The sequence below is a fragment of the Protopterus annectens genome, chromosome 9.part0 (assembly GCF_019279795.1).
Source record: "Protopterus annectens isolate FY-2018-M chromosome 9.part0, PAN1.0, whole genome shotgun sequence".
Classification (NCBI taxonomy): domain Eukaryota; kingdom Metazoa; phylum Chordata; order Ceratodontiformes; family Protopteridae; genus Protopterus; species Protopterus annectens.
This window is the reverse complement of record NC_056743.1, coordinates 805,339,332-805,352,194: the sequence shown is the minus strand read 5'-3', so window position 1 is coordinate 805,352,194 and position 12,863 is coordinate 805,339,332. Positions and strand designations below refer to the sequence as shown.

At 43.0% G+C, this 12,863-nt stretch overlaps 1 protein-coding gene across 2 annotated transcripts in view; it reads right to left on the bottom strand.

Annotated features, from left to right (window-relative positions):
- The window catches only part of TFCP2 (transcription factor CP2), a 1,028,615-nt gene that overhangs the window by 750,204 nt on the left and 265,548 nt on the right, over positions 1 to 12,863 (bottom strand). For both annotated transcript variants that reach the window (XM_044083452.1, XM_044083451.1), the window contains exon 4: positions 9,956 to 10,061. In XM_044083452.1, coding sequence (XP_043939387.1) covers positions 9,956 to 10,061 — 106 coding nt within the window. The remainder of the gene's footprint in view (positions 1 to 9,955; positions 10,062 to 12,863) is intronic.

Sequence of the window (12,863 nt, the reverse complement as noted above, 5' to 3'; positions counted from 1 at the left end):
CTTGGCTCATCTCGTAAGTCCAGATAAGGGTAAACCTGTACATTTTTCTGTCTGCAAAAGGCTATGGCTGGGGCTAAGCATTTGGTGAATACCCTGGTAGCAGTAGATAAGCCAAAGAGTAGCGCAGGGAACTGAAAGTGTTGTGAACCTGCTCTGAAGCTAGTGTATTTCCTGCAGGATTCCCTTATGGGGATGTGGAGGTAGGCATCTTTTAGATCTAGGTAACTAACCAGGCATTTTTTGTCAGCATAGGCAGCAGCTGCTGCAAAGTTAGAATTTTGAATTTGGGGACCACCAGGGAGGTATTCAGAATGGATAGATCCAGGATAGGGTGCCAAGTGCCCTCTTTTCTGGGAACAATGAACAGTCTGGAATAAAGGCCTTTGCCGGTCTGATCTGAGGGGACAGGTTCTACTGCCTCTGTGATATGAGAGTTTGGACTTATTTCGATGCCTCTGCCCACTGATTTGGAGGTCTGTCCCTGCACTGCTTACCTTGCATCGGTCTGCTAGGTGCATGAAAGGACCACTGTATTGAAGGAAAATATCTGGTGGACCTAAGAGGTTGTACCTGAAAGAAATCTTTAACTGTTTACATAGATTTTGCTTCGTCTTCCATCTTTTTAAGCACCTCTTCTGCATTTACTCCAAACAAGCGGCGCTTATCCAAGGGTGCATCAATTAATTTAGATTTAACATGATCTGGGAGAGGTTGTTCCTTCAATCATGCAGGTTTCCTAATGTTGGTTCCTGACACTGCTGCCCTGCTTGAGGTTTCTAGGACATCATATCCACAGTGAAACGAGTGTTTGGCCACTTGACAAGTAGAGTGCAGTAAATCTGCTAATTCTTTCGAATTGGCACAGTCAGGAAAGGTTGAAATATTTTGCTTTAATAGTTCCAAAGTGTGTTGTTGGCATTTTAACATGTGGAACTGCCAGTTGAGTGCTCTGATAGCCAAGGTTGCAGAGGTGTATACGTTTTTACCCCATCTGTACAGAGCTCTGGAATCCTTGTCAGAAGGAAGAGGATTATTTGCAGAACCAGCCTTAGCTCCTTTTGGTCCCTGTGTAATGACCTCTGGATCTGCAGCAGGATTTCTGTACAAGTATTTGTGAGAATCTGGTACTCTGTAATACCGGTCAGGTTTACTGGAAGCAGGTGGGAGGGCATCAGGAGCTAAGCTGGATCATGGAAGACATCATCTACCACCTCTAAGATAGGGGGGACGGCCAAGGGTCTGTGCTGGGGCAGGTCTAGAAACTTGCTTTTCTTTTTAAAAGTTATGGCCAGACTACCCCTGATAAGGGAGACAAGATCCTCTGCCATTTTAAGCATTTGAGCTTGGGGTGGTGGAGCAGGAGAAAGATGGTGGCTAGAGGCAGATTTCCTAGGAGTGGCCTTGCTACTGGGCCTAAGAGTATCCATTAGTCTAAGAGAAACGGTAGTAGGATGAGAAGACTTCTTTTTTTGTCTCGATTCGGTAGTGCGAAAAAAACCTCCTCTGAAGTCGGTGCCTGTGTCGCGGTCCATGGACCCAACTGAGGCGGAGACGACCAAAGGCTCAGAAGACGAAGATTTCTGCACCAAAAGGGTCTCGTTAGAGGCCTGTGAAGGTATCGGATCGGGCATCAGGGGCTGCAAAGGCGCTTCACTGAATTCCGGAGAACTGACAACCTGCTTAGCGGTAGAGTCGCCGGAAGGCTTAGCCTTGTGTGGTCCGTCTTAATCTTTATATTTACGTTTTTTCAGAACGTCTACAGATTGCTGGCTGACTGACACCATTTCGGAATGTGAAGACGGAAGACAAAAATACCTGGCTACAATAAGAGCTCTACGATGAATGGTTCTCGCGTAAAAGAGGGCACAGAACCGGCAACAGGAGAAGTTGTGGTCTGGGCCTAAACAAGTGATGCAGTATGAATGGAAGTCTCAGTGTGGGATTTGCTTTCCACAGGCGAGACAATTGTTAACTTTTTTGGACATCAGTTAGTGCAAGAAAAAAGGATCCCCAACGGGGTACTTGGCTTTACATGTTTTCATCTGTAATTCAAACTTTGGTAGCGACTGACTAGCACACTTGCATACTGCTTCTACTACGGGCTCCATGGCAAGAAAGACTGATGCAATGGCATCGGCTGCATTGCTTTATAGCACTGACGACCCAACGTCAGTCAGCAAGCAACAGCAGCTGATGCAGAAAAACACTGACTCTAGTATTTGGGCAGGTTGGGGGCTACCACAGCAGGGATAACCCACAAGTGATGACTGCAACAGTGAAACACAATCATTCTCACAACTATTTTGTGGGGAAGAAAAAAGGAAGAAGATGAATGGATTTGTTTAAAGGGCAAGTCATTGACCACTTTAGGCATAAAAGAAGGATTAGTCCAAAAAGGCACTCTGCCCCTGTGGAAAACAAGAAAAGAAAGGAGGACCTGCCATATGTTCAGAGTCCTGCTTGGCAGAAGTAAGAGCCAGCCATGAGACAGTTTTCCTACTACAGAATTTCAAATCAGAAGAGACTGCTGGTTCAAATGTGGCTGCGAAGTCAGCTTCTAAAGAAAGTACAGTTTTGTACCTACCATAAATGTAGATGTTCGAGTGTTCACCCTGCTGCAGTCATCACACTTGGGGTTATCCTGTCATCAGGTGGTCCCGCAGTCGGCCAGAATTCCAAAGTCTTGGTCCGACGTCGGTTGCTGTCGCCTCATCCCAGACGTCAGTGCGCCAGGGGTATATATATTGCAACCGACGCCATTTTCTTCAGTTTTTCTTGCCCCAGATGTCAGGTGATCCAAAAGGGTGATCAGAATTAGTACCAAATGGTGTGAACACTGCACAAACACAAAATCCCTTCAGCCATAAGCAAATACATCAGTAAGGCATAGCAGAGATTTATCCAGTAGATCAGAGGGGATGGAGGGAGGGTAACCTGGACTGCAGCAGGGTGAACACTTGAACATCTACATTTATGGTAGGTACAAAACTGTACTATGTTCATCGTGTTACCCTGCTGCAGTCATCACACTTGGGTTGAATCCCAAAGCTAAGGTAGGGGGGAGGTATCACAGAGGGTTAGTGGAGGCAATAAGGCCCTGCAGAACTGCAGTGGCGAAGCCCGCCCTGGACTTAGAGTAAAGAGGTAAGTGATAGTGTTTGGTGAAGGTGTGTACAGAACTCCAAGTTGAAGCTTCTAAAATTTCCTTGGTAGGAACCCCCCTGAGAAAGGCTGTAGAGGTAGCTGTTGCCCTGGTACAATGGGATCTAATGGTAGCAGGAACTGGTTTCCCATGATGGGTATAACAGAACCGTATGCAATGACCTATCCATTTAGAAATGGTTTGCTTGGATATAGCCCTCCCTTGAGAAGCTGTAGCATAAGATACAAAGAGCTGGTCAGTTTTTCTGAAAGCCTTAGTTTTATCCAAGTAGTAACGAAGCTGCCTGTGAATGTCCAAGGAATGCAGGAGTCTCTCACCTTTGTTCTGTGGATTGGGGGAGAAGGTGGGTAGGTGGATGGTTTGATTTAAAGCTACACTGGAAACCACCTTAGGCATAAAGGAAGGATTAGTTCTTAGAGAAACTCTGTCTTGATGAAAAATGAGGAAAGGTTCCATTGCCATTACTGCCTGTAGTTCTGAGACTCTCCTAGCTGAAGTTATTGCCAGGAGCAGGGCAGTCTTCCAAGATAGGAAATGAAGGTCTGCAGAGAAAGCTGGTTCAAAGGGAGGTAGCGTTAGTTTTTCCAGAACAAAGTTGAAGTCCCATGTTGGTGTAGGAGCTCTCCTAGGTGGTCTAATGTTTTTTGCCCCTCTGAGGAACTGCCTTAGAAGAGGATTTGAAAATAAAGGTGGAGTTGTGTCGTAGTGAGCTGAAATAGCTGAAGCATGGATTTTAATTGAGGAAGTCCTTTGTGCAACATCTCAGCTAAATACTGCAAAATGTGAGGCATGTGAGGTTGAGTTGCGTCTTGGCCTTTAGCTTGGTTCCAGGCACAAAACCTTTTCCATTTGTCCGAGTAAGCCTTCCTGGTGCTTGGCCTCCTGGCTTCCAGAATAACATCCAGAACTGCTTGTGAAAGAGGAGCTGGTTGGATGTTTAGTAGATTTGCCATGCAGCCAGATTTAAAGTTTTGAGCTGGCTGTGAAGAATCAGTTTTTTTTGTTGCGTGAGCAAATGGGGTATTTGAGGCAATATTCATGGTGGGCTGTGAGCCATATTCTTCAATAGCGGGTACCAGTGCTGGCATGGCCAGTCTGGGGCTATGAGAATCAGTCGTGATTTCTCCTTTTTGACCTTCAAAAGAACCTTTTTGAGGAGAGGTAATGGAGGAAAGGCATATGCTGTCAGGTTTTTCCAACTGAAGGAGAGAGCGTCCACTTTCCAAGCTTGATGGTGGAATGTCCTTGTACAAAATTTTGTCAGCTGGTAGTTTTGAGGACTGGCAAACAGGTCTATGTTTGGAAGGCCCCATTTCTGAGTTATCATTGTAAATATTTGTGGGTCTAGTTTCCACTCGTGGGGATCTTTGATGTTTCTGCTTAGGTCGTCTGCCAATGTGTTCTTCTGTCCTGGCAGGAATTGAGCTTGTAACTGGACTTGGTAGGCCAGAGCTGTGTTCCATAAGATCATTGCTTGCCTGCAAAGAGGGTAGGAATATGTGCCCCCTTGTTTATGTACCACATTACTGTGGTGTTGTCTGTCTTTATTGCAAGTTGTCCTGGATGTAGTAGATCCTTGAAGGCTGTCGGAGCTTTCTGTACAGCTAGCATCTCTTTTTGATTTATGTGCAGATTTCTTTGTTCTGAAGTCCATAGGCCTTGAATGCATTGTCCTGCCATGTGTGCCCCCCCTTGGCGTAGTCTGAAGCATCTGCTGTGATAGCTTGCCTGGTTGGGGGCAAGGTGAAAGGCTGACCCTTGTTGAGGTGACATGCCTGTGACCACCATAGAAATTCTTGTTTAAGGCAGGGAATGAGAGATATCATTGTGTCCAAGCTGTGGCTGTGTTGAGACCATACGCTTTTTAGGTACCACTGTAATTTCCTCATATGCAGTTTTGCAAATGGTGTTATTAGTATGCAAGATACCATGAAGCCCAAAGCCTGCAGAATTTTTCTTGCAGTTAATTGGGTCTTTGTTGCCATTGTCTTGAAATATTGAGTCAGTTGTAGTTGCTTGTCTGGTGTAAGATAAGCCTTCTGGGCCATTGTATCTAAGCTGGCACCCAGGAATGTCATTTTTTGTGAGGGTACTAGTTTTGACTTCTTTTTGTTTACTGTGTACCCCAGACAATTCAGTAGATGCTTCACAAAGGCCAGATGATGTAAGAGAATGTCTTTGCTTTCTGCTTGGATGAGGCAGTCGTCCAGGTATGGATATATTTGAATTCCTCTTTGTCTGCAGTATGCAATTACTGGTGCCAGGCATTTTGTGAAAACTCTGGGCGCAGTAGATAAGCCAAAGGGCAGTGCAGAGAATTGGTAATGGGTTAAACCTGCAATGAAACGGAGGTATCTTCTGCAACTTTGTCTGATAGGGACATGCAGGTATGCCTCCTTGAGGTCCAACGTTACTAGCCATGCTTCCTTGCCCAACATGGGAAGTAGCTGCTGTAGTGTTAGCATCTTGAATTTGGGAACTTGTAAGTAAGTGTTTAGAATTGAAAGGTCCAGAATTGGTCTCCAAGCATTGTCCTTTCTGGGTACTAGAAAGAGCCTTGAGTAAAATCCTTGGCCTTGCTCTCGAGTAGGTACCAGTTGAATGGCTCTCATGTCCATGAGAGCTGTAATTTGCTTTTGTGCCACTGCCCATTGATTTTGTGGCAGGTTTGGCATTCCTCTTTTCATTGGCAAGGTGTGAAAGTGGAATCTGTATCCTCGTAAAATTATGTCTAGGACCCATTTGTCCTTTGTGTCCATGTGCCAGTTGTCTGCAAAAAGTGCGAGTTTTCCCCCCAAGGGGGCTGTCAAGAGAGTATTGCTTGGCCAGATGAGGTGCAAGTCACTGAGTCTGCCTTCTGGTGGGTTGAGACCGGTCTTCTCCTCCCTTCTGTGTTGTAGTGCCCCATTGGCGAGGTTTATACTGGGCTTGCGGTTGTCCTCTGCCCCTTGGGCGCCTGTATTTACCCCTCTGTGGTCTGTCAGTAGCTGGAAAGAACCAATTTTTTGTTGGCCAGTTTCTGCTGAAGTGAGGGGGTTGTACTTGTAGGAAATCTTTGACTGTCTGCATTGATTTTGCCTTATTTTCCATTTTCTTTAAAACTTCTTCTGCTTTAACTCCAAAAAGAACATCCTGCTGCAAGGGAGCATCTAGTAGTTTTCTTTTAACATGATCAGGCAGAGTTTGTTCCTTTAACCAAGCATGCCTACGTATAACCAATCCAGTGACAGCTGCTCTGCAGGAGGCCTCTAATGAATCAAACCCACATTGTAAGGTATGTTTGCCCACCTGCTCAGTGGCGTGCAACAAATCCTGTACTTCTTTCAATTCAGATTGTTGGGGGAGGGAGATTATCCTTTGCTTTAACTGAGAGATTAGAAATTGCTGATACTTAAGCATATGAAATTGACAACTTAGTGCCCTCATAGCTAATGTGGCTGAGGTGTAAACCTTTTTCCCCCACCTGTCTAGTGCTCTGGAATCCCTCTCAGAAGGTACTGGGTTTTTAGCCATAGAAGCCTTTGCCCCCTTGGGACCCTGGGAGATGGTCTCTGGGTCAGCTACTGGGCTTTTGTAAATAAATTTGTGGGAATCAGGTACTCTGTAGTATCTGTCAGGCTTAGCCGGAGCAGGAGGAAGAGAGTCTGGGTTGAAACTGTATTCTAAATAGACATCATCCACAATGTCCAAAACAGGTGGGATGGCTAGAGGTCTGTGTTGGGGGAGTAAAAGAAACTCTCTGAGCCTTTTCTTGGAATCAGAGTAGTCCTGACCTTCCCAGTGAAAATGTTCCCTCATAGTGTGTAAAGTTTCCCCAAAAGAGTAGTCCTCAGGAGGAGAAGCTGAGGGAAAAAAAAGAGTCCTCAGCCACAGAATCTTCATAAGGAGAGAAGGAATAGTCTTGGTCCTCAGAGGAATCCGAAGAAATGGACAGTTGCTCAGAGGAAGCAGAATCTTCCTCTTGTCTAGGTCTTTTGTCAGGAGGGGGCTGTGACCCCCTGATAAGAGAAATCAAATCTTCAGCCATTTTGAGCATCTGTTTCTTAGGCATAGGGCCTTGAACAGGAGACTGAAGTGCAGTCTTTTTAGATTTAGAAGGAGTCTTCGACTTAGAAAATGTTTTAATGGCGAGAGTTGTCGGTCTGAAAATGCCTTCAGAAACCGATGGCGTTTCTGTAGCACCGACGTCTTTAGAAGCTAAGTCGTCGGAAGGGCCTGAAGTAAAAGGCTGCGTCGGCCTAGTATATTCCGTCAAAATATCCGTAGCGGTCTCGGGTTCCAGATCTGCGGTAGTCAGAGGCTGCATCAGAGCCTCACTGAGAACCGGAGAACCAGAGACTGGATCAGCCGAGGCCTCGGAATCTGGCTTAGGCCTGGGCTGTCGGTCCTTATCCCTGCGCTTTTTGTGTACGCCGGTAGTCGAAAGCTCCGACGGCATGTTGTAGTTAAATTTTCTACCAAAATAGTGTTGTGCAAAATCAAATAGTCTTTTAATAGTACGCTTATTAAACCTACAACAAAACCGACAAGAAGTGACGTCGTGATCAGGGCCTAGGCAAGGTATGCAGTAAGAATGAAAATCCTTATGAGGTATTTGCTTCCCACAAGAAATGCAATTGTTAACTTTTTCTGACATCTGTCTGAGGCAAGAAAAGTTTCCCCAACGGGGTACTTAGCTTTATAGAAGACTTCGGTCTGAAATTTGAATTCGACAATTTCAGGAGTCGGCCGACCGGCACTTGCGAACTGCTTCTGCTTCGGGCACTGCGCGGCAAGAAAGACTGGAGAAAATGGCGTTGGTTGCAATATATATATACCCCTGGCGCTCTGACGTCAGGGATGAGGCGACAGCAATCGACGTCGGACCAAGACTTTGGAATTCCGGCCGACTGCGGGACCGCCTGACGACAGTATAACCCCAAGTGTGATGACTGCAGCAGGGTAACACGATGAACATCAAAGTTAAAGTCCCAAGAAGGAATTATTTGTTTTCTTGGGGGCCTAATATAAAGGATGACTTTCAAAAACAGTTTAATCTCAAACCTACAGGAAAGTGGTGGCTCCAAATGCAGACAAGCAGAAATGGCTGATGAATGAGCTTTAACAGAAGACTATGCCAGACCACAATTCAGCAACTCATACAAGAAAGATCAGTAGGAATAGGAATACCCCAAAACAGGGTTTTGTTCACGTTTGTGACACCAAACGGAATCTATTCAACTTTGCAACATAGAATTTTCAATTAGTGGGGTTTCGGGCCCCATTAAAAACCTGAAGCACTTCCTTAGAAAACTGGTGTCACAAAGGACCTGGTAGGACTCTCTTAGTCAATCTTCTAGGTAGCGGTAGATCCAAATACCCTTAGTCCTGCAAAAAAATATCACTGGATCCAGCCATTTTTACAGCTACTCTGGATGCAAAGTATACAAGCCAAGGGGCATGACAGTTTACTGATGATGCTCTCCTCTTGCAGTGAATCTCAGGAAAGGAATTTTAATTGTCTCAATCCAGAAGCACTATTAAACTTTCAGGTCTCAGGACTAACTTTACATTTATTCCCTAAACAAAAGAAGCACTGTGTACAATAATCTTTAGGTACAATTTATCTGCCAGAAGCACAACTGATATAATTAAGAAACACGACAATCTTAATTCATCTGATGTCCAGAAAAAACAGAGAGAGATTTTCATTAAGAGTTGGACATTAAGTAACAAAAAGATGGGGTGAGGCTGAAAAACAAGTTGTGCTCACTGACAAGAATTGAAAATAGCACAAGAGAAAACTGGTTCTGTATGAATGTCTAGCACCACCTGAGGCAGTACATTCACAAATTTGACACCAGCCCAGGTCCTCACAAACAATAATGAAACAGAAAAGAATCCATCTGGGGCACAGGAAAACAGGTACTGGGTAAACCCAAAACTGACTACTTATTATTAAAAAGACCCTCCCCTTACAATGCTAACAGATAAAAGATACTTTAACTCAGGTGACAATCCACTGGTTGTATTCTAGGTCACGAATTTCCCAAAACATGCCTATTTGTTACCCTTTTGACTTATTTTCAAAAGCTGGCCCATTTGTGCAGTTCTCCCTTCAATGGGGCACAACCAACATTTTCCCTTTTTTTGTTACTCACTGCTGCTGCTATCTGTATCCCATTCATCCTTTTCTTGGGCTGAGAGATAACTGCTGCATGGCCATCACATGGCCAGCCAAACAGGTCATTTTCTTGTATAGCCCCCCCCCCCTCTGCATACCATGTACAGTTTAGTGCTCAGAGGAGGAGTGCACAAATGATATGGTATGGATGGAGCCATTACCTGCTTCTGTGACTGACGCTGCCCTTTACGGAACCAACCATCCACCTTGAGACACACTCCTTAACCTTTCCCCCTGTAGAGGTGAAGTGGTTGTACTTCACTCCTCTCCCTCTCTCCATCGGCTGTTCTGCCAGAATCAGGGCCACTACCAGAGTCTAGGTTAGCTGGATTTTACTCAAGGCTCCAGCCCTCTATGCAATGCAGCTCTGCTTGCTATCACCAGTTCTGTTACAGAAAAAAACAAAGTCAGTGATTTAAATCAATAATGTATCCGTACTTACTGACACAAAGCTGTCTAATATTTTAACAAGTACACCTCACAAAATCTGAGCATTCTTTGAATTCAGACTGCTGTGCAACTGGTATTTTAATTCTCTAAACAAATGATAGTTCACATTTCAAAACTGTCCTGTTTCAAGCTCCGACTGCTGCAGAAAATGCTCACAAATCAGTCCATAGTCTGCATACCTATGTCAAGAATCCTATCTCCTGGCCGGTTCCACCTCCATCCTTCAAGCTGTTGGTGCTCAGTGTACTGTAGTCTTCGGTCATGAAACACAACTCTGATTATGCTCTGCAAGAAAGAAATGTAAGGGATACATTTTAGATTTTTTTCTGGTAAGCAAGGTGCTTACTGAGCAAAACTGAGTACAACTGAACACAACAGCACATGATTAAATCATGGTAGCCATGTCTAGACACAAGAAAATAAAAACACAAGAATGTGAATACCAAGACAGACAGTGCTCATGTAGAAGCCATTCAAAATGGACAAAAAAGAAAGCACTGGGTATTTACAGTCAATGTAGTAAGAAAGGAAATGCAGCAAACAGTCATCCAATATTTCAACACGTTTGTACTACAAATGCCCATACAAAATAAATTTGGTCTGTGATTATCTGATACCTCAACACAATCACTCTCAGTTATGAAAATTCCATTATCTCCTTGGTTCATGTCATCCTCTAAAGACCACCTAACAATCATAGCACTGAGGAAACAAAATCAGTACCAGAAGGTTGTGTTATGCAACCAAATGGGTAACAAAATACAAAACTCCAATAATGTGATCAAAATGCTGTTCAACAAGAACTTGTTTAATTCTACCACTGTAGCAGAGCTTTTGTGATTTTTCTTTAAAACAACCAAATCCTTTACTTGGGAAAATAAACACTGTACATATAGAACCAAATATAAATGACATATGAATATAAAGTGGTCACTATACTCCAAATGCCACACTGCGTTACAAAACTTGGAAGTTCAACAACATGGAGTTCACCATCAACAACTGAAAAGGAATCAAAGAGCAAAGTTTATTGGACTGATGCACTTCATCACTGTACTGTAATCAACATTTTGCACACTTGGTGCTACATTACAATTGTGCAAAGTGAAAACTAAATACAAATTCCAAGTAAAACATTACATACATTACCAAAGTTATTACATTTTTTTACACACCTATATAAAGCAGATTTAGCAAAACTAATCTGTTTAAATATTTAACAAACATTTACATATTACGTAACCAGCAAAAAAAAAAACACTTGGAGCAAAGTTGTCTTTAACATTTTCCTCATAATACACGCATCAGCCGTACTCAAGGCCTCTCTAACTGAAATGCCACATTACCAAAACATTCCATGAACACAATGAACACAAAGTGACTTCATTTTTGGAAACAGAAAAGTATGTACCGAATCCCATTACTCTGCTGGGGAAAGGGATGGGATATTCCAATGGCTGCACCTCCCACACGCTGCCATCTAATTGGCTCTTAGGACTGTCACCTCTATATGAGAGCAGAAAAAAAAAAAAAACTCTACTATGCAGCAATGTTAGAGCTCCTTGTTAATGTCTGATGAGTAGCCTTTTTCCCCTAGATTCAATAAAGTGTGGCTGACAAAACAGTTTTCAAACTACTTCATTCAAATGATTACTGTTACTGAGTACTCAAGGTCTAGTGCAAGTAATACTAGCAATATGCCAAGACAATATTTACCATAACCATCCTACATTTTACTAGTACACTAATTTCCAGCCAAGGCCCTCCTGGATCACATGCTGAATGATGCAGGAGGTGCTCACCTTAACAGTATGCCTACATGGAGAAGTCATCTGTACTGCAAGTGCCTCTACATGGTCATTCCCCCCCACCCTCACCTACTCCGGTCTCATGGTATAAACTTCCAGCAGCTGGTCTTCTAGCTTTGAGTAAAAGCATGAGGTAGGTGCCACAATCAGTTCTTCAGATAATGAAATAACAACCATAGAAAAAAGTAAGAGAGGAAAGCTTTAAGCAAATAATATGCACAACGTTGTCACCACAGCGGCAAATTTACAGACTTGGGCTTTACCCACAGTTTACAGCTATGTTTTTCTACCAATGCCTATGGTGGTGAACTACAGCAGTTTTTTTTTTTTTTTTACTTCCTTTTGTTTACTTTGGCTGTAATTGTGTGTAATCCTTAAAGGACCAGGTTAGTTATTTTATCACTATGACCATTTATTTGCCTGTTGGAATAATTTTGTAACTACTTTGTCACCTAAGTTACATGTTGAGATCTGAGGAAGCTCTACATAACACAGCAAAAGCACACCCATTCAGAAAATTTAGTTGTTGACCTACTATTTTATAATTTTTGCTAACATTTAACTTTCTCAAACAATTACATGCCCCATAAATGCTGGCGTTTTGACTCAATAAGTTTGCTTTCACTGCACTGTGATTTGAATTTGAATGCAATACCTTCCCTAAAAAGGTGAATAACCCAAACCACTCCACTGACGCAGACACTGAAAAAGATTTGACTGAGTGGTTTAAATAAGGCTAAGGTAAGTCCCACAAAAGCGGGCTGTGCTCCACTTACATGCCAAACATGATAAACAAAACTTGACATTGTTAGAACCTTTGCCAGTTTAGGAAATAGGCACATTATAACATGTTTCATTGCGGTCGAGCAGGAAGAAATCAAAAACTAAACCGATGATGCTCGGCGACAAACAGCCTAAGCCATATATCTATTAACTTTTAGCCCCATAAAAAGGGGCTGTCTGACTCAAAGTTTTAACAATAAATAGGTTTTAATAATAAATAATTCTTAATAAAAGATGTTTGTAGGAGCTGCTGAACAGTACCTTCAGCTTCTAATTTATCTTGTGTTAATGTATTTGTACTCAAGAAGAATGTAATGAAACTTTAACATACATCACCAAATACAGACTCTTGGAAAACATGCAGCATAGAAACTTTTGGTCCACTGACATGTCATATACAAATCAAGTAGTTAACAACTATCCAGTCATTTTGCATCCCCTCAAAAAATTCCATCCAATCATGCCAACTGTTTTCTCCCACACACACTTTTAGGTT